The sequence below is a fragment of the Gymnoscopelus braueri genome, assembly GCF_963280865.1.
Source record: "Gymnoscopelus braueri genome assembly, chromosome: 12".
Classification (NCBI taxonomy): Eukaryota; Metazoa; Chordata; class Actinopteri; order Myctophiformes; family Myctophidae; genus Gymnoscopelus; species Gymnoscopelus braueri.
Genome location: NC_137614.1, coordinates 40,997,095 through 41,017,387, shown reverse-complemented (window position 1 = coordinate 41,017,387; position 20,293 = coordinate 40,997,095). Strand labels below are relative to the sequence as shown.

Genomic DNA, 20,293 nt, shown 5'->3' with positions numbered 1-20,293 from the left:
TCTTCGTCTCCCACGAGAACGAAACTACAGGAGTCTTCATCACTCTCACGTCAGCGGCTCCACGGAGGAGCAGAGAGGCCGGGAGGAGGAGGAAGGAGGAGGAGGGGGGCGGCGGGAGTGGGAGGAGCGGGTCTGTGACCTGGACGAGAGGAGGAGGTCGGGTGGGGGGGAAAGGAACGGCAGAGGAGACGGCGAGAGCCGCCGTTGGAACGGAGATCGTGATGGAGACGCACGGCAGAGACGATGTAGTCGCAGTCAGTCCGTCAGGCTGCAGGACGGGGACAGACACACAGACGCACGTAGTGACAGACACACAGACAGACGAACAGACACACACACAGACAGACGAACAGACACACACACAGACAGACGAACAGACACACACACAGACGGACATACTGACAGACGTACAGACAGACACACGGACAGACGTACTGACAGAGACCTAGCACGCACCTGGTCCTACAGGGAGAGCCCCGACAAGCATGTCCGCTTTCAGGACAACGGCAGGCGCTGTAACAGTTACCACGGCGGCGGCAACGACAGCAGAGTCGGCGGCGTGTGGGAGATGCTGGGCCAGATCCTCAGAGAGAGGGGCGTGGCCGTGAGGTACGGCGCCACCCCGCAGCCACAGGCGAGACCTCGAAACGGAGAGAGCCGGGGATCTCACGGCGGGAGTGAGGCCTCGTACGGTGGCGACGACGACCCCCAGCCACGTCGGGGGGCCTTCCAGAGAGCGGCCCCCGCCAGGCGCAGTTACCACGGAGACGTCAGGGAGGCGAGGAGATCGTCGTGCAGAGAGACCGCCGAGAGAGACTACAGGGGAGACCGGGAGAGGCGCCATCATGGCGTCCTGGCTATCGAGGAGGAGGAAGATGGCGTGGAGGTCGTTGATGATGAGGAGGAGCCCAGGAGAGATTCAGAGCTGCGCAGCCGAGAGAGGGGAGGGAGCGGGAGGTGGAGAAGGGGGGCAGAGGTCAGACCCAGGACCGGGTCGGTTAGGGATGAGGTGAGAGAGGAGGAAAGGCGTTGCCACGGCGACCGCAGGGTCAGGAGGAGCTCGAGTGAACGCCGGCGTGGGCGCGTGGACGCAGAAGAATGTTTGAGCTCAGAGGAGGATAAGGAGGAGGAGGTGGAGGAGCTGACGGTGGACAGGAGAGAGGAGAGGCCACATCGGCGAGCACCACAGCGGAGCCAAAGCCTCCTGTGCAGCAGCATGGCTTCAGCCAGCAGGGCTAGGTCCACACACGCACCACCAGGTAACACCCAACAGGGGGAGCCAACTCCCCAGCCGGCAGAGAGGAACCTTCCTACCTCTGTGTTTGTTTGTGTGTGTGTGTTTTTCTCCATCTATTCCTCTCATCTTCCCTCAATCATGATCAAATTGGGGCCTTTGAGGTGTGACTCAGTGTGGTCGGTTCTCTCGTGTGACGTTTTCCTGTTCCCTCTTGGTAACGTCGGTCCCTTCGGCCCTGAAATCATCATCTGGGAAATGACTTTCAGTAATCATGCTTTCATCTTCATGCCTTTTTGTTTCGTCTGGGTTCGTAGACTAGAAGTTCCACATCTCCATTGTAGCTGCTCTGTGTGCCATCGTCTCGTTCCGTCTGCTCTCTCCATCTTTGTCTCATCTTTTGCCGTGATTCAAGTGTTATTTATGGCTTTGAGCCTCTGGTTTCGGTACTTTCTTTAGATTTTCTGGTGAATTGGTTTACTGCAGAACCTTGGGTTTCCTTTCTTTTCCGTCCATCCGTGAACTGTGTTCAAACTCTTCCACAGGAGCGGCGGTGCAGTGTCTGGACTTGGTGGAGCTGCAACAGGTGCTCCGAGATGAAGAGCTGGCCCGCAGACTGCAGGATGAAGAAGACCGGCTGGTGGTGGTGAGGAGGGTGAGCAGGGTTCCATTTGTAAAAAATTATATGCCGTATTATACTAGTCATATGACGAGAGCTCAGGCAAGATACACAAGTGAAATTGGAAGTGATGAAACAAAACGAAACATGAGCTGGCAGGAACTGGAACTTTATAGAATTGAAGATGATAAATGGGTTCTCTATCCCGATTGGATGAAATTGGTGTCCCACCAAAGAAAATGAACAAAAACACTATCAATAATGGAGCTTTAACTTTTTAACAAAACACATTTTTTTTAAACAAAAAATATCACTTACAGCACTTTTAAGTCATTCAAGAATGAATCTGAGAATTAAAAGAAACTAAAATAGCAGCAAAGAAATCCTGAGTCCTCTGGTCCGAGACTGTGTCAACTTGGCCGAGTGAAATTGCAGGCAAGAACAACACCATCGAAATGTGTCCTTGAGACTGCTCTCGAGTACTACAGCCCTATACATAAAATGTATAAACACACTTTGAGGTTTCAAGGTAGAAGGATTGACATTTCACTTTTCACATGCACTGTGGCAGCCCTGATGAAGCTTTCCCTGATGTATTTCTTCAGAGCCCTCAGCCCTCCTCGTCTTCACGCAGCTCTTACCCAGAAGGAGACTTCAAGGTGGCTCAAGTGGCGCAGGATGAGGTGAGATGATGTTTATCACACTGCAGCGGAGTGCTGGGTAATTAACCGACATATTATCGAAACCGATATTTAGAACCAATAACCGACTTAATCTTCAAGCAGAGTTTTTTCTTTCCTAAATGTTTTGAATTTCTTATATATCAATGAATCGACATGAAGGAATTCTAAACGATTAGTTTGATTAACCACTTAACCTTGTGTTATACTTTGTTGTGGTGTACAATATATTGTAGATCTGCTATTTGGTTTTTTTTCAAGACAAAAGTTTTAAATCAAGATATTGATTTGAAGTCATATCGCCCAACTGCGGCGTCATTACCTTGAACTACCTTAGTGAGTGTTCATCGATCAGTATGCATATCAACATATCAAGTTGTTGAGATGAGATGAGCGTAATCCGTTGCGAGGCAGTGTCGCTTGCCAATACAGACTGATCTGCCCGCTAACAACGTGTTGCAATGTGTTGAGACATGTCAACAAGCGACACCGTCATGCGATGGATTATAAATTAAGCTGCAGATAGATATACCTTTATTGATCCCACGAGGGAAATTCAGTTGTCATGGCAGTACTGCAGTTATGAAACGCAGGAGGACAGATAGAGAAAAAAGAGAGACGACTAAGAAAGGGATTTGTATCAGCTATTAACTCTCTCAGTGCCAGGCCCCGAGTTATCCCGAGTTTTAGGGTTATACCCTCAGTGCCAGAACGAGAAATCCCGAGTTAAAAAAAATAAAAATAAAATATATATATATTTATTTATTTTTTAAAAAAAATTCAGAACCCAAGATATAATTATCTGAAGATTTGCAGCTCCATCCACTCTTTGTTTAACCTATAACTGAAAAAGGCTATATCTCGCTTCCTAAGCACTTTTTTTTTTCTTTGAAAAAAAAAAAGAAAGAAGTTGGCACAGTTCGCAAGAATTTTTTTATTTCATTGGCACTGAAAGAGTTAACAGTTATAAATGTACATAAAATATGAGCTATTAAGTTATAAATGTACATACATGTATATGATACAATGAATGTATATGTCACAGTACGTTTGGAGAACCAGTACGATTGAAGACAGAGCGCTCGTTTTTAGGCACGGGGCTTCGGGGCGATGCGGGGCTTTTCGAGACAGGGTTTATTAGCGAGGCTCGCGAGGAGGAGTCCTTCTCCTCCTCCGTGTGTGTGTGTGTGTGTGTGTGTGTGTGTGTGTGTGTGTGTGTGTGTGTGTGTGTGTGTGTGTGTGTGTGTGTGTGTGTGTGTGTGTGTGTGTGTGTGTGTGTGTGTGTGTGTGTGTCAGGGAGAAACTAAAACAAAAGCCAGCAGAACACAATAAAAGTATCTTAACAGTCCACCTGATTCGAATGCTATCTGCATTGAATGGGGAAATAGGCGAGTTTATTAGACCTTTGAATGGGCGAAATAGGCGACCTACTTACCTACCCACGATTTATCAGACCATTCATTGGGTGTTATCAAGACATACTAACCTACCAACTGACATGACTTAATAGTTCAGTTTAGGTTTCGCTTTTGGTTTTGGACCCTGACGGAGGCGCGCAGTCACAGGCGAACTGTCACCCCGTGAAGGACCACAGAGGGAGCTAAGGCGACCGAGTTGCCGTCCTGAACGGTGTGACGTTCGCCTGTGCCTACTCAGCGCCGTTTGAGTTATGTACCGATAGGCACAGAATCGTAAATATTGTTGTGCGGACTGCTCCGCCTCCAAGTAGGTCAGTAGCTCCTGAATGAATGGTCTGATAAATCGCGGGTAGGTAGTAGCCTATTTCGCCCATTGAAAGGTCTAATAAACTCGCCTATTTCCCCATTCAATGCATTGATAGCACTCGAAGCCGGTCACACACGCGCGCACGTGTGTGTGTGGTCGCGGCAATATATGCTTGTGCACAAGCCTGGCTTGTGGCTCCCTCTAGTGTTGCTTCTACAGAATTGCTGGGTGGGTGGTAAAAACGAGCGAGCCTTCTTCAATCGTACTGGTTCTCCAATCATACTGTAACATATATACTGCACCATACGTGTACTGTACAGAGTGGCAGACAGATGTTTTGAGTGTTGAATGTTTAATGGACCACAATGCAAACAAGCCTTTGACTATTTTGTGTCTCATGCATTTGGCATTTTTTATTCAATGTACTGTACTGCTGTAAATGTGTCAATAACACATTCAATCAATCAATAAAAAGTCTCTGCTTTTATCCAACAGGAAATTGCGAGATTCATGCAGAAGAGGGAGATGACGTCGAAGCGTCGGTCCAGAGAGCTAGAAGGCCCAGAGTCAGAACACAGAGAGACCATCAGTCACTATGACAGAAGAGCTTCCAGAGAGAGACAGGTGAACTCACAGTCTCGACATTCCACAGAGAGACAGGTGAACACACTCTCACATTCAATATCCAAGATTTTGTGACTGTTGGGCATACAACTTGTCCAAAACTCTTACTTTTCAGGAAATGAACCAGTTTTCCAATGGATCTAATGTGATTAGTCACAACCTCTTGTTAATACTCTTCATTTGCATTTTTTTTAGTAAAACCCACAGACACACTTAAGCACTTTGACTTTGCGAAAATCTACAAGCTCACTTAGCTTGTAGATCGGCTATTTTCGCTGCTTCCACTCTTGTACGACGAACTAGGGCATTAATTTACATGAGAAGTTTAAATAATGGATACATGAGGTTTCTGCCTGACGGTGACAATTTGTATTTATGTGTCCTACAAGTATACAAGAGCATTTGGAGTCCGGTATGACCATGTCATTACACTGTGTGACAACCCTGGGGTTGTCAGGGTTAACTATGGTTGTCAACTGTTCTAAGGCAAACACAGGGGAGTGAGCGCACACCAGCGTCGATGAGGTTCTGACCACGGCAGATTATAGTTGATGTCAGGAAACCCAACGTTTCAGCAAGATAGTCTTCCTCAGGAAGTCTATTTTGTAGAAACGTTGATTTCCTGTATTTTTGTAAAACATTTTTGCATCGTGGCTAAGAGTTGTGCGGCCTCCTCCTTCTCCTTCTGTCAACTGTTATAAGACACATAGTGCATCTGCCACAATGCTCAATATATATATATTTTTTGTCATCAAGACATTATGAAACCCAAAACAAAATCATATACATGTTAGGAATATTAGAAACGTTGGGCATAATGAATGATTTGGGGTCATGTGGAAAGCAGTCTTAAGCCATTTTCCCACTGGGCAAACAATTGCCCTTTCTGGTGAAAGAACGTCATGAGTGATAAGATGACAGACATCCTTGTTTGGATATAGCTCCTGTTGCAAGTGTTGTGCTATTTATGACACTTGACATAGAATGTGAATGACACAGCAGAAAAAAAGATAAATACATACTCGAAATAGACAATTTGCCTTTTCTTATTTTTTGGGAGGGGGCTTTTCCCATGTTTACACAAACCCACATTTACGCACTAATTTAGGTATTACTATTTCCTTGGTTCTGTATTTCAATGTGGAAGTGGGTAAAAACGTACATTCTGAATCACTTATAACTCACTTTACTTCAAACTATGACAATGTGACATTTCACCATACATGCAGTATTGTCACTTTGACAAGTTCACAATAAGAACATAAGAAGTGCATACCCTACTCCATGTAGGGACATTTGTTCTGACTGGGTCCTGCAGTTCCATAGAAGATTAAGTCATACATCACTATCTCAACTACATCTAGCTTTCTTGTAACAGTTTGCTCATACATACACATGAAATGACAAATGACATGGGAAGTATTGTGTTACACTCTTACACTATGTTACAGTGAGAGGAGCTCTCTGTATCCAGATTTTGTGGAGGAGCACTGTGAGCGCCATGAGTAGAAAATAGTTCAACATTTATAATTTGTTGGGGGGTATATTGTATAGGATCAATATGTCACATTGTAAACGACAGCAAATGCTTTAAAGTTAAATAATAGAAATACAAATAATAATTGATTCAAATAATTGATTTAAAATATATGTGGCTTTTATAGTGGCTTTTGACCTAAAGGTGGCACTAGAAGAAAGGTCATGAGGGTCATCATCCTCAGTAGGCTTTATATAATTCGATTTTGTGATATCTTTTGTGCAATTGGAAATTTTACCTCAAGGTGGTGTTAGAGGAAATGCCATGGGGTCACCAAAGTCAGTAGAGTTCATCCTTTAGGGAGCATGAAGGTGCTCTCAGAGTGCAGGCTTTCAGTGTTTATTCTAGGATTACAGTTTTTTCTTTAAAAAAATTATACAATTTTTAAAACAGGGCTGATTTAGTCAAAACTCTACACCCAATTCACACAACCACACACTCCAGTAGCAGAACAAATAAGATCTTAGGCAAAATGAAACCCTTAATTCAAAACAAACTATATGCTGTGCTGTGCCACAGGGCCAACGAGAGAGACTGGACTCCGAGGGTCTTCCTTCCCCAACGGAGGACTACTCCCCAGAGAACCAGCCCCCCAGCCCGGTCTCCACCACACCGTAAGTCCTCTCCACACCTCACCCAGTCAGCTGATGCCAGCTGTTCCATGTGCCAATATCACACTCATTTGTGCTGGAGCCAGTGTCTACCTGTTGGCTTTGTTGTACGATTGTTCTCCGTGGGGGGGAGGGGCGTTGTTGTGTGTGTTTTATTAGACTCGGCAGGGATCAGGGCCGTTGATATTACAAACGGGTTTAAAACAAATCATAATAACTGCGATGTGCCATGTTGTGTTAGAACGGATCCTTGATTCTGATTGGCTGGTTTAGTAGAAGTGATAAAACACACTATAATATACTCCTTAGATCATCTTATATCAATCACGGGTGTGTTGTTTGTTTCTGCAATGATCCAGTGTATCTGTGGCTGAACGAGGTACGGGGAGCGCTTGTTTTCCTTACAAGCCCCGGCCGTGCGGGACTTCTAAGCACCGCCCGCGTAGGACGGCGAGAGCGTCGGAGATACTCGGCTGCGCCTCGTGTCTCACTATACCCCTCAGCCATTATAAAATACACTGTAAACTGCAACCTCTAGTGGCTTGTTGCTTTAATCTACAGTATACATTACACAATAGAAGCTATGGCTATTTGAAGGGTTCTTGGCATGGAAACGTTTGGGAACCCCTGTTCTGACTGACGTGTTTTTGTTTGCAGACAAGTCCAGCATATCAGAAACATCGCTGAGGAGCTGGACCCGACCTTCAAGTCTCGGACACAGAACAAGGACAGCCCCAGTGTGGGACAGACAGGTAATGTCAACATGACACGTAGTAAAACACCAGGCTCGAGTCACAATCGGAAAACACCAAAGTTCAGTCAATTCAGAGAATTGTTTTGCAAATAAAAATTTCTCATTGGTGAAGGGGCATGGACGGAAGTCAAACAAGAAATTTACAATGTTGTTGACATAGGCATTTTGAAATAAAGAAAATTAAGATGGACTGGAATGGAATTTCAGAATGGACCTTATGTTATACTAGTTAGGTCCAGGATGTGGCCAGAAATAGAGGAGGATTTTGCATGTTCGGGTTTGTTTTAAATCAGTTTTTTTGTTTTTGGTGATATTGTCAAGTTTATTTATAAAGCAGCAGTTGACCCAAAGCGCTTTCCAAAAGACCAATAGCAACATATTTTCTATTTACCAATAGCAATCATTTACAAGCAATAATAAAGCCTATAACGTAAACTGAAAAACAAAGAAAGCAACAACATGTAATGCAATTGAGGATCACTGCTGACCCGCTGCTGCAGCTGGCTGCCACTGAGCGCCCGCTGCTGCTGTTATCAGTGTATTTCCAGCTGGAGGTTGAAACATTTAGCTCATTTACCTGAGGACTGTTATGGACTGTCTTTTTGTCAATGTACTGTAGGCCCGCCCTACCAGTCACTTCCCCTCCCTCACTCTGGCCTACCTGACTTCATGGAGGAGCCCACCTTCATCCCCCCCACCAAGAGGCCCAGTGACAAATCGGCACGCAACAAAGCCAAAGAGAAGAAGGAGAACTGTAAGCAGCAGTAAAAGTCACGGTTGGAGATGCAAAAATTTGGGAACACAGACGGCAAAGCAACACTAGAGAACATTTAGAGAACACTTCTGACTCTACTTCACACTCCTATCCCAGGTGGAAAATCTCCACAGGTTAGTTCTCTGTACTCCAACTAGCACTTTAACCAGTCAAAGAATTGAGACTGGGGAGGAAGTATTAACCAACCTATTGTGGGCAATGGGCATATCATAATTGTCAAACATTTGGCAAAAAATTGCCTATCTACAAGCTTGTAGATTAGCTATTTTCAGTAAAGCGATTTGGTGTAGAGCAAGCCCCCAGAACCGCGGTGGATGGGTGAAGCTGCCGTCGCCTGGTGGTCAAATCTGGAATTGCAAGACTTCCGCATTTAAAACGCTACTGCACATGCTTTTACTGTTTGAAAGCACCTGCTCGGTGCTCAAGTCTTCGCATTTGAGCACCAAAATTTGGTGCCCAAATGCAGAAGAAGAGGATACTTCCGGGTGCTTCATGCGCTTGTGAGCAACTTCATTGAAATGAATAGGTGTGGGCGGGGCCGTCCATTCTCTAGATGTATTATAACTCTATGGTGTAGAAGGGGAAAAAAGAAGGGGGCCAACGATAGACCCCTGGGGGACCCTGGTCAACGAAGTAGAGGAGTTTTAAGTGGTTAAAAAAATATAATGACAACACTATGAGCTAACTACTGTATAGGCCTCTCCTTTTAGAAGGGAAAAACTGGTTTATTGAAGGATTCTCTCAAGCCGTCAGTGTTGACGAGAGGGTTTAAATTAATTTGTTTTAAATTGCCGCTGAAACTGCGCTTTAGTCACCCGCATTGTGTGCTTGACTTGTGTGGGCGCTCAGCTGTCAATCAGCTCAACCCAGCTGTCAATCAGGCAGCTCATCCAGTGCCAGTAGCTTCTCCGGTGGTCCATTCCAGCTCTGAAACGTTCTTCAGAGCCATTCTTGGAGACCCCGTGCGGTATGGCTGGATGAAGGTGATTCGGAATTCGAAGTTATATTGGTTATAAATGTAAGTTTTCATTAAGTTGCACGGGAGACACATTCATTATCGAAGGTGCTTTATTTGTAAGAACAAGCTTTGTAAGTACCGTATTTTCCGCACTATAAGGCGCATCTGAGTATAAGGCGCACCTTCAATAAATGTATTATTTTCATATATAGGGCGCACCGCATTATAAGGCGCATCCGCACTATAAGGCGCACTGACGGTGCGCCTTATAGTGCGCCTTATAGTGCGGAAAATACGGTAAGCTTTTATTTTGAAAAGCACTGTGATAAAAATGCCCCACTAACTTCCCAGACATCCATTCATAAAAACAGTATCCCTCTGAGGATTATGCTGAAAGTACTGCTGTGTTTCTGAGAAGTGATAAATTGCTTCAGTATAAATTCATCATAAATTCGACAGGGTGTCAATTGTGACTGTCCTGGGCTTTCCCTGGTGCTCTGTACCAGCGTCAAATGTCATGTCATTTAATGTCTCAAATACAGCTTTGTTAAAGGCACACAATTGGAGTGTTGTTAAAGTTACACAATTGGCAAGTCTTGAGAGAGCACTAAACTATGTTTGTAATTCATGCAAACTTTCCCATGCACGCGAGTGACATGGTTATGGGTCACCCCGCCTAGAGACAAGCCTCAGGCAGAAGTTCCTCTTACTCGAGGAATTTTGGCAGTCCGTCAACCTGCGTATTATTTACAGTACGTCAACCTGCATATTTTTTACAGTACCTCGTGACAATCGGCTGAACAAACTCAACCCTTACTTTTAGTCAAATTTGATTTGCATAGCAGCACACATTTGACTTTGCAAAGTAAAGTCGGTGTGCTTCCCATTAAAATACAAGACAAAATGATGTCAGCAGAGTTTACTTTACGAGGCCTGTACCTGATGATCTGAGAGGTCTGATAGCAATAGTAATCATCGCTGTAGTGCATGGGTCTTCAACAGGGGGTCTGGAATCCCTAGGGGGTCCTCAGAGTTACTACAGGGGGCCGCCAAATCTTTGTGATGGGAGAACAAAACAACTTTTTGTTTTAAAAAGATGGTGGAAAAAAAGAACACTTACAGCACCTTAAGTGCCTTGAAAATGATACAACACTGAAATCAATTCTGTATTGAATCGGGAGTCATTGAAGTGATCTAAGTATAGGGCTAATGTATTCAGCTTTTCTTAACCCAGTGAGAACACATTTTGAATAAGCTGGAGTCTTCTATAGTCTTTACGGAGAGGGCATTACAGCAATTGTATTTATTGGAGGTGAATAATGCATGGACCAGTTTTTCAACTGTCAAACTGAGACATTCAAGATGCTGATGGTTTTGGAAATGATAAGCAGCGGTCAATCGTTTTACTGATTGCATCAATAGTTTTGACCTCCTCACTGGGGTTCAGAGACAGTGAGACCACATCAGAATTGATCAGCTGACCTTTGACCTTTTAGGATCTGCTACAAGGATCTCAGTGTTGTCTTGTTCAGCTGTAGAAAGTTCTGGGACACATCCGGTGTTTGATGTCATTAATGCATTGCCGGGCTGGGCGATGTGGACAACATCGAATATGATGACATTTTTGACCAAATACCTCTATCGCATTGTGACGATAATATAAATTGTCCTTTAAAGTTTTTCAAAAATGGGCAATCTACAAGCTCACAATGCGGTGCCCGCTGTGATGCATTGTTTTTGACAAATTTTAAAGTATAAAAGGCTTCAGCAGAAAAAGCTTAAACATTCAGAGACAAGACTGTTGCCATATCACAATATTATGATAGGCAAAATCCCAGACGAAAGCTAGTCTCATATCACAACATCGATACACTATTACCCAGCCCAACTAAGTAACTAGTTTATTTACTGTACTGAGGTTATCAGTTAACGGATATCTGTACACTACACTGGTTATACAGTAGATCTGTTAGACCTGCTTTAACCTCCCTAACAGTTATGTCAATCTGCACATGTAAATATATCCAACCCATCCTTATAGCTATATTATTGTTAGTTGGGTTCGATCATTACCGACCCAGTCATTAAAACACTATCACTTTTAGTGATAGTGGGTTTTTCTTCTTCTTTTTTTTTACCTTGCTGTATTCCTTCCAAAGATATTTTGTATTATTATTTTTCTGCCCAGGCTGAAAACACATGCTATATAGTACATTAATTTTGTTTGTTATTTATGTATGATTATACTGCACTGTTGTTTATATGTACTTGTAAGTGTTGTTTTCTTGAAGAAAGTTGTATTTCCTGCATAAAACTAACACAAATACAGCATCAGTGTTTTTGTTAACCTTTTTTTAATACAGTTTAGTTTAAAACATTTTCATGTACAGTCTTAAATTATCATAATGGAAAAAAATACACAAAGGTTCAGAGTGATGATGTCTCACATAAGACACAAAAACTGCATAGGAGAGTGCATAAGGAAACTTCAGTGTAACTAAGCGGGTGCATCAAAGTAGTAAGACCCCCCCACATGCTTCCCTCAATGGTGTTTGAAGACCTTTTGTAAGACCACGTCTACTCTGCAGTGCTCAGTGGTGGAAAAAGTCAAAATACTTACCTAAAGTAAGAGTACTCATTACGCAGAATGTCCTGTTTCACATGTATACAATTTATTAATCTGTTGAAAATAGCAGATCTATGAGCTCGTAGATCGGCTATTTTCAAATATTTTCAAATAGCCGGACTAGAGTTTAATGTATGATTTGTAGTAATAATTACAATCTACAAAGTAACTAGTAACTAAAGTTGTCAAATAATTGTATTGGCGTAAAAGCACAATATTTGCCTCTGAGGATGTAGTGGAGTAGAAGTAAAAGTATTGGAAATACTCAAGTAAAGTCAAATTACCTCAAAATTGTGCTTAAGTACTGTACTTGAGTAAATGTAATTAGTTACTTTCCACCACTGGCAGCGCTATGAAGGGATGTACACTACTACTGTAAAACTGAAAGTGGTCTATTTCCACCTACGCTACACTATCTGTGAGTGGGCTTCGCTATTTCCACCGTACGCTACACTACTATAGCTGTGGGTGGGCTAAGATTTCCACCGTCCGTCCGCCCACACACACACACGCAATGACTGCGTGACACCAATAATACAGAATACAAATGTGACGATAAAGCCTACAGTAGGTCTGTCTGCCCACTCCAGTGTTTGTAACTGAGAAATGTAAACGCATGAAGAGGTGTTTTCATTTTTGTGAACCCTCACTGGGTGTTTCTGTGTAAGTGCGCCACGTGTGCATGAGTCATTTTTGTCCTTTTAAAGATTCCATGATGTGACACACATCAAGAATGTCATCTGACAATGACATAATTTTCACATGACGAGTCAGATTTATTGTATCTGCAATTAGACCTCAGACTTTTACAGATATTAAGAACCTCCAGAGCCTTGAGAAACCTTGGATCGTAATAAAATATGTCCAGTCATGCAATTAAATGGGGAAGCTGATGCTATCTAACTAGGTTAGTGGTTATCCATTTACGTGACCTCAAAACAGCCTCTAGATAAGGGGGAAACTCCCTGCCAAGTATCTTAATGGTGATCCCTTGCGATACAGGGCAGGAAATCCTATTTGTATTTTACTGGTAATATAAAATTGGGACGGCATAAGTAACCCCCCTTTATCGCTCCAGAGTAAAACGAAAGGAATGAAAACTCCTTACATGCCCAGAGAAATGAAATTAATCGACTTTCAAATTAAATTCTAGGGATGGTTTATCAAGAAAATTAGACAATTAGGGATGTGAATCTTTTGGTATTGATTGTTGGGTTCACGATTTGATCCAAAATCAATTCTCAATATGGGAGCTTTCAGGAGCTACTCAAGTCCAGTGTGCCAAATTATTGCATGAAATCAGAGTAAAGTGTGTATTAGATGGGATAAGAGAAAAGTTTTTGTTATATACTGATTGTAATGCACACATAATGGTAACATAATGCTAAACATAGTACTTTTTAGTATTGCATAATTCTCAGTAACAAGTTGCTGTAAAAAAAGAAAATGCTGTTGCATAAATACAATTGTTAGACTTAGGCTAGCTGCCATGGAGATTTTTTTTTATCGATTTGTACGTTTCAACATCGCAGAGGATAAGAAATGTAATTTTAGGTGAATCGTCCCCCCCACGTCTACCGACAATGCTATGTGTCGGTGAGTCGCCCCCCACGTCTACCGACAATGCTATGTGTCTGTGTCATTTGTGTCGTACATTGATGAAAGGCTGAATTTTAAAAGACAAAGTAGGAGGTATGAAGAAGACGACAGAAAACCCCGTGGTCTGTTTTTTACGCGCAGCAGCCCTCCCACCTGGACTGAACATTCATACTGTACCACTCACGCATGCAAATGTCACAGGTTGTTTTTCACATTAGTATAGAACTGTTATGTACAGAAAATGAGCTACTTGAATAATAGTACATTAGTATAATGTAGCAGTGTGCCACCAATAGCGTGTGTTCATGGTCATATTCACAGCTATTTAGCAACTCATTGTAGCTTGATTTAACAAAGATTTAACAATTGATTTCAATGTGGGACACTATTGTAAGACGATGTACAGTATAAAATGGGGCTCAAAGGGGTAGGAAACGTATATGGTAGTTTGTTTTCCAGTTCAGGTTAAAAACTACAGCAGTTTAGTTAGTAAGCTACGCAGCTGCAGCTAATACATGAATAATGGGTGTGTACCAATATGCTATTATAGACTGTAGTCCTAAATCTATCGTATCCATTAATCATTTCATTTGATTAGCGCTTAAATCATGGTGTACTAAATTTGTAAGGTCAGCCACCTGCAGACTTTACCCTGCTGAAGTTTTTTAAACCTGAACCGAAAACAAACTACCAAAGGGCTTAATCCCCCTTTAAGTGGTTAAATGAAGGAAAAGAAAAGCCATACAGAGGTTGTCTCCAGCCTTGGCTGAGTAGAGCGAGGTGTATTTACACTGTTATTTCTGGGGTTAGATAAGGATTACACAAAGAGGTACAGTGTTGTACCGTACGAAGCTCTAATCCTCCCTTTTGGCTTCAGCCTTTTGTTAATAGATAATGGTGGTGATGCCATCCTGTTTTTCCCCTTCAGAATTTATTTATCTAAAACATTCTCTCTCCTCTCTTCACGGTAGCTTTCGGTTTTCATAATGTATGGTATGAACCAGTCCAGTGTGGTTTCTTTTTGGTGCTTGTAAAGCCAGACGAGAGGGGGATTCTCCAACACCGTCTGAGAGGTCCACCAATGTAACAGCGGGTGTTCGGGCGGCGGGGCACATCCAGCGGTACGCACGCCACACCCACGTACGCTCCGCAAAAAAAGAAGAACTAAACCTAAATAGGTGTTTGCAGTATGTACCAGTCCAGCCTGCTTTCCATTAGTCTCTCGAGCTCTCTTCCACAGTCTTTGTATGCTGCAGAGAGTCTGCCTATAACTCCACATCGCAAAAGTTGTGACAGGAAGCTGTGTAATCTGCTTGTCATTTCCGTTCACGAAAAGATGTCTTAACATATCTCTCAAATCTATTTTTTTATTCCCATTTCTGCTAAGCAGCAAACTGTTTATTTTTGCTATGGGACTTATTACTCGACTGCAAAGGCTAAACGAAACGGAAGTTCGCCTTTTTATTTTCTACGCATATTCAGCGCTTCCAACATACAGACTGTTAGGCTGAAACATTTGAGAATTGTGTGAGCCAACAGTCGAGAGACTAGCTTTACATTCATTCACACAATGAGTTGTGTTTTGGAATCCTTGGAGGCCAAAGACTCTGTACTGCTACCGTGTTCCACCTCTGGCTCGTGATAACTGCTCTCTGTCGCATAGCAGTTTACAATCAGAGTTCTGGGATCATCAGAGGGGGTCAGAGGTGTTCTGGAGTCATCTGATGGGGACAGAGATGTCCTGGGAGCATCTGAGAGGGACAAAGACCATGTACATTAGGGTGGGAGAAAATGGAGCTAAAAAAAAACACATCAATACAACATAGGCTAATAAAAAATATACAATCTGCTATGTGTCACATGTATTCGGGACAGATTTACCTGAATAAGTAAAATGGTTAGAGTCATCTCCTTCAGGAGATCTTATTATCGTTTTAGGAACCCATTTCGTCTTTCTTTTATGGATGATTTTGACGGCCATGATGATCCAAATGGCCATCAACGCCACACTAGGAACAAGCACACAGACGAGCACTGGCCAAGTTTCTTCTGTGTCACCTGGTTTATCTTTTCCAGCTGGTTAGACAACAGGGGTGATAAGAGAGATGTTTATTTGAAATTAGGGTTGGACAATATTGGTACAATCAAATATCACCTGTATTTATATTGTGACGATAAAATGTTGTGACAATATCCAATTTTACATATTTGATGTAATATCAATATATTGCCCAGCCCTATTTTGAAGTTCATCAAGACACAGTTTTACGCAGAGCAACAGCTTTGTCTCACCAGGTCCAGGAGTCTTTACAGTTGTAGGAGCCATAGGAGGCGTCACAGTTCTAAGAGCCATGACGTGTCTACCGCACTTGCTATCATTAACTGCATTCCCCTGGGTCACAATGTATTCATCAGGATTGGGACACCTTGGAAAGAGGAAATGGATGCGTTAATAGATCAATTACAGGGAAACTCTGGTGATTTTTTGCAGGGGAACTACAGTAGCCTCTAGTGTACAGTACCACACAACTGTCATTAAATCAGGAGAAGCTTGTTCACCTTGTTGTCCAGGGTTTACACTTCTGGTGAATTTGGTCGTTGAAGGTTCCACTTCGACACCCACTGCAAGAGCCTGTTGACAGAGTTTACATTACACTTTAGTTTTCACTGGTATTTCACTGCAGCACATATTTATCTGAACATAATATCACAAGGTTACAGTTATGGCAATCGAAAGTCATAAAAAGCAGATTACTTTATTTATTAGACTTTATTAGATTAGATTTCAGTATGTCAAAGGCATATTGTAATTGCAATGGTTATAATGATGACTACTTTTATTGCGTAAAGTAGGCTACGTTTTGAAAGTCATGCTTGTTATTTGCCTGTGGAATTGTGTATACTTTGTATGTTTCTGTATTTTCATTAGACTACAACCTTTTATCCTGCCATTTAATATCGTATTCGACGTAAATTATAGTACATTAAAATATAATTTGTAGTGTTCTTGTAGTGTTGTTTTGCAAGAATAATGTGGCGATGTCACAAAATTCCAAGGCCCACCAGGACTTGCCTCACGGCACACCAGTGTACCTCAGCATATCATTATACTATGTTTTAAAATGTAATGTTTACTACTATTGTGTCATCATTAGTTTGTCTTACGTCCGGGTGCAGGTTCAGGCTCCTCTCCTTTACCACACTTCTGTACACAGAATGAACAGGCATCGTTTCCGCACTGGAGTCCTTCTCTGCAACCACACACCGTGTCCGTAGTGCGCGTGCACGGTTTCTCGGGGAATTGATCACCTTCACAACAGACAGACAAACCATCATCATCGTCAATTGTAAAGTGCAGTGATTCTCAACTTTTTGAATTTCAAGGACCCCTAATTTGATATGCATAATTTGGCTACCATGCATGCAGTATGTATACAGGCCATTTTATTCTATCTCTGGCACCCCAGTCTAAGTCCTCATTGACTTACATTTGTACGGTAAAACGGCTCTCAAAGTCACTCTTTTAGCACATAAACGAACGCAAACAAAGTTGATTCAGACAATATAGAACATCACCAAACCCAGTACTGTAAAATCCTCAATGTTAATTTAACTCTGAGAATTTACAAATGGACCTGTAAAGGGTCCATTCGGTTCCATTTGTACACTCTCAAGAGTTACAAACCCATAAGGGTCCATTTGTAGCCGACGTTGAGAAACGGTGGTATAGTGAATATGTTTTTGGACATTTGTGAGGAGAAACCAAGAAACTCCAGAACTCAACACCATCTGAAGACATACCAAAACATTTTGTACATCTGTAACACCTGGGCTCTTTAGGGCCACGGCTGTAGTATTCGTCTTCACACGGAATACAGAGGTCCCTCGGGTCTGGTCCACAACGCGTGAACATACGATTTCCTAGACAGAGAATTCAAACATGAAAACTATGACGGAACATTGAAAACGATTACAAATCTTGCACAATGAACTGTGGTTTTGGTCTGGTAAGGGAATGCGTAAGTGTATAGTCCCTAATCATACTGTATAATGTACATTATCCAGACACGCTTTCTTTGTTGTGGTATTATCTGAAACCAGAAGTTGGTTACTGACAGCTACCAGACAGGAACTGTTCAAAGATCTGTTCAGGACCTAGATTATTAGAGTATTGGATACAGGCTACACCTGCGGGTGTATGAGGTTATTCCTCATGTTAAACTATGGCCTGGATCCTCTAGTCTTGGAATTATATCTTCTAGTACAAGGGTCTTCAACGTTTTTCAGACATGAGAGAGATGAAGCAGGGACCCCCCCCACTACATATTGTATAAAATTGTGTTGCAGATTAAACTTTTTCATAGATTTCACAGACAGCCTCCTAGACTTGTTTGGCAGCGATATCATCAGTGTACGTTGGATTCATGTTAATGTGTATTTTCAGACATTTAAACCCTCAATACTTAGTAAACTGTCCTTTCACTCTGTACTTAGGCTGCTCTTTTTTCCTCTACACCAAACTTCTTTGTCGAAAATAGCCGATCTACAAGCTTGTAGATCGGCTATTTTCGGCTAAAGTTTTCCTCAGAATAGGGATGCTGGGGTTCAGGTGGTTAATGCAAAAAAAAAATCCTATGTGTATTGTTGTGACGTTATTAACTTGCCGCATGTTGAATTTAAGGTTTTACAGTTAATTACATGTAGAGAAGTACTTTCAAAACATGGCAATGCAGTTATCTGCCCAATGAGAGATGCAAGCAGACTTTATTATACAGTTAACATATAACAAGTATGGGTTACACAAGTAAGTTCTCCACACTTTAGTGCAGTGGTCCTCAGAGTGGGGTCTGGGGACCCCCAGGCGTCCTTGAAGGGGTTCCAGTGGGTCCCCAGCTAAATGTGTTAATATACTGCTGTAGCATCACAATTCGTGTAATCACTTTAACCTTATTTTATAGATCGGCCATATTCAAAAATTGCCGATCTACAAACTTGTAGATCTGCTATTTTTGCTATAGGCATATTTGGAAAATGTTTAAAGATTTTTTTAAAACTTTGGAATAGTTTTATTTATTTATTTACTCCAATATTCCATGTGGGGGTCCCTGGCAGATTGAGGTCTGCGGCCCAATACATATCAATTTGGGGGTCTTTCACATGATGATGTTTGAGAACCACTGCAGTAGTGAGTAAACATTTTAGCCTATGTGGCATTTGGTTCACTAAATTAAGAGCTTTGAGACCAGCATGAGTTTAACCCCTTAAACCCCAGCATCCTTACTGTCCTTAACACAAAACAGAAAATACACTAGTATTGAGCCCTGAGGGACTCCGGTTACCCATATGGGGCTTAAGTTAAGTCAGCTCTGGATGAGATGGTGGATTCATTGTGTCCCCACCACTTCTCATTATCATGTCTACAATCGACTGGCATGGATAGAGTCCACGTCATAGTTACGTCAATTAATCACAGTACATTCATCTGTTACATTGGTGGAACGTTACTAAGTAATTTACTCAAGTAATGTAGTACTCAAGTAATGTACTCACTACTTAAGTACAATTTTGTATTTCCACTTTCTTATACTTATACTTATTATATTATACAATTCTACTCCACTACATCTCAGAGGCAAATATTGTACTTTTTACTGCGCTATTATTTCACAGCTTTAGTTACTAGTTACTTTGCAAGTTAAAACTATTAATACAAAACATACATTTAACTGATAAATGATGATGTATTAGGTTAAGCTACCCAGCACATACAGTATTTTAAATAATCCCTATTCACAATCCAGTAATATGATGGATGATTGAAAATGGATGAAATGGACCATTCTACATAATGAGTGTACTTTTATGTTTGATACTGTAAGATAGCTACAGTACATTTTGATGTCAACTTTACATTTTTTTTAAAGTAACATTTTGAACACATGACTTTTATTTATAACAGAGTATTTCTACATTGTGGTATTTCTACTTCTACTAAAATCAGAGTATTTCTTCCACCACTGCCTACATCACATCTACAGTGCATTCATCTCTGTTATCGTAATGATCAGTAGTCCTCATACCTGGGTGGCATGCATCACAGCAGACATCATCCTGGCTGTTCTCCATGGGTGTCCAACTCTCGCATCCTCTCTCAGTGTCTCCAGTGATGCTCAAACAGCCGTGGATGAGCAGACAAGCTCCCAGTGCCCAGCTCATTAATGTCATCATGTTGTCATGAATGAACCACACAGCTATAAGCCAGTCAACTAAAATGTTCCCTCTGCTTTAATAATAAATAGGAATATCTACACAAATATTTGTATGTTTTTTTTACCTGTAGCTTTTAAGGACAATAGGCCTACAATCTAAGTTTCTGATCCTTCTGTAATATAATAAAATCTACTCTTAAGGAGATTCAATAATAATACCCTTACTTGGAACAAGGTTCCCCCTTCAATGGCCTCAGCACAGCCGTGTAAATTGAAATAGTGAGTCAACTAAAGCATGTAGGCTATTCAGAGGGGGGCGTGTCAGAGTCAGTGGTGAGTTAT

General features: G+C 42.0%; 2 protein-coding genes across 4 annotated transcripts in view; one reads left to right on the top strand and one right to left on the bottom strand.

Moving 5' to 3' along the window:
• The window catches only part of ccdc187 (coiled-coil domain containing 187), a 34,477-nt gene extending 22,641 nt beyond the window's left edge, over nt 1-11,836 (top strand). For 2 of the 3 annotated variants that reach the window (XM_080443739.1, XM_080443738.1), the window contains 7 exons: nt 1,780-1,889; nt 2,459-2,536; nt 4,754-4,918; nt 6,939-7,033; nt 7,688-7,782; nt 8,404-9,657; nt 9,820-11,836. In XM_080443739.1, the coding sequence (XP_080299865.1) occupies nt 1,780-1,889; nt 2,459-2,536; nt 4,754-4,918; nt 6,939-7,033; nt 7,688-7,782; nt 8,404-8,552 (692 nt within the window). In that variant the 3' untranslated portion in view covers nt 8,553-9,657; nt 9,820-11,836. Of the gene's footprint in view, nt 1-183; nt 300-353; nt 1,260-1,779; nt 1,890-2,458; nt 2,537-4,753; nt 4,919-6,938; nt 7,034-7,687; nt 7,783-8,403; nt 9,658-9,819 lie in introns of those variants that run through there. The other variant, XM_080443737.1, reaches the window with a different exon arrangement.
• Nucleotides 11,836-20,197, bottom strand: LOC308096332 (tumor necrosis factor receptor superfamily member 5-like). Its single transcript, XM_080443740.1, has 7 exons — nt 19,823-20,197; nt 17,544-17,663; nt 16,908-17,051; nt 16,302-16,374; nt 16,035-16,168; nt 15,624-15,818; nt 11,836-15,493 (listed from the first exon to the last, which is right to left on the bottom strand). The coding sequence occupies exons 1-7, from the start codon at nt 19,968-19,970 to the stop codon at nt 15,306-15,308; spliced, it is 1,002 nt and encodes a 333-aa protein (XP_080299866.1). The 5' UTR covers nt 19,971-20,197; the 3' UTR covers nt 11,836-15,305.
• Nucleotides 20,198-20,293: the final 96 nt, after the last annotated feature.

Coding starts and splice junctions, on each gene's coding strand:
- LOC308096332 (XM_080443740.1), bottom strand. CDS start 19,970: ATGATGACATTAATGAGCTGGGCACTGGGAGCTTGTCTGCTCATCCAC. Junction 16,375..16,907: donor GCCTGAACCTGCACCCGGAC/GTAAGACAAACT, acceptor CTCTGTCAACAG/GCTCTTGCAGTGGGTGTCGA. Junction 16,169..16,301: donor TGTAAACCCTGGACAACAAG/GTGAACAAGCTT, acceptor CCTCTTTCCAAG/GTGTCCCAATCCTGATGAAT.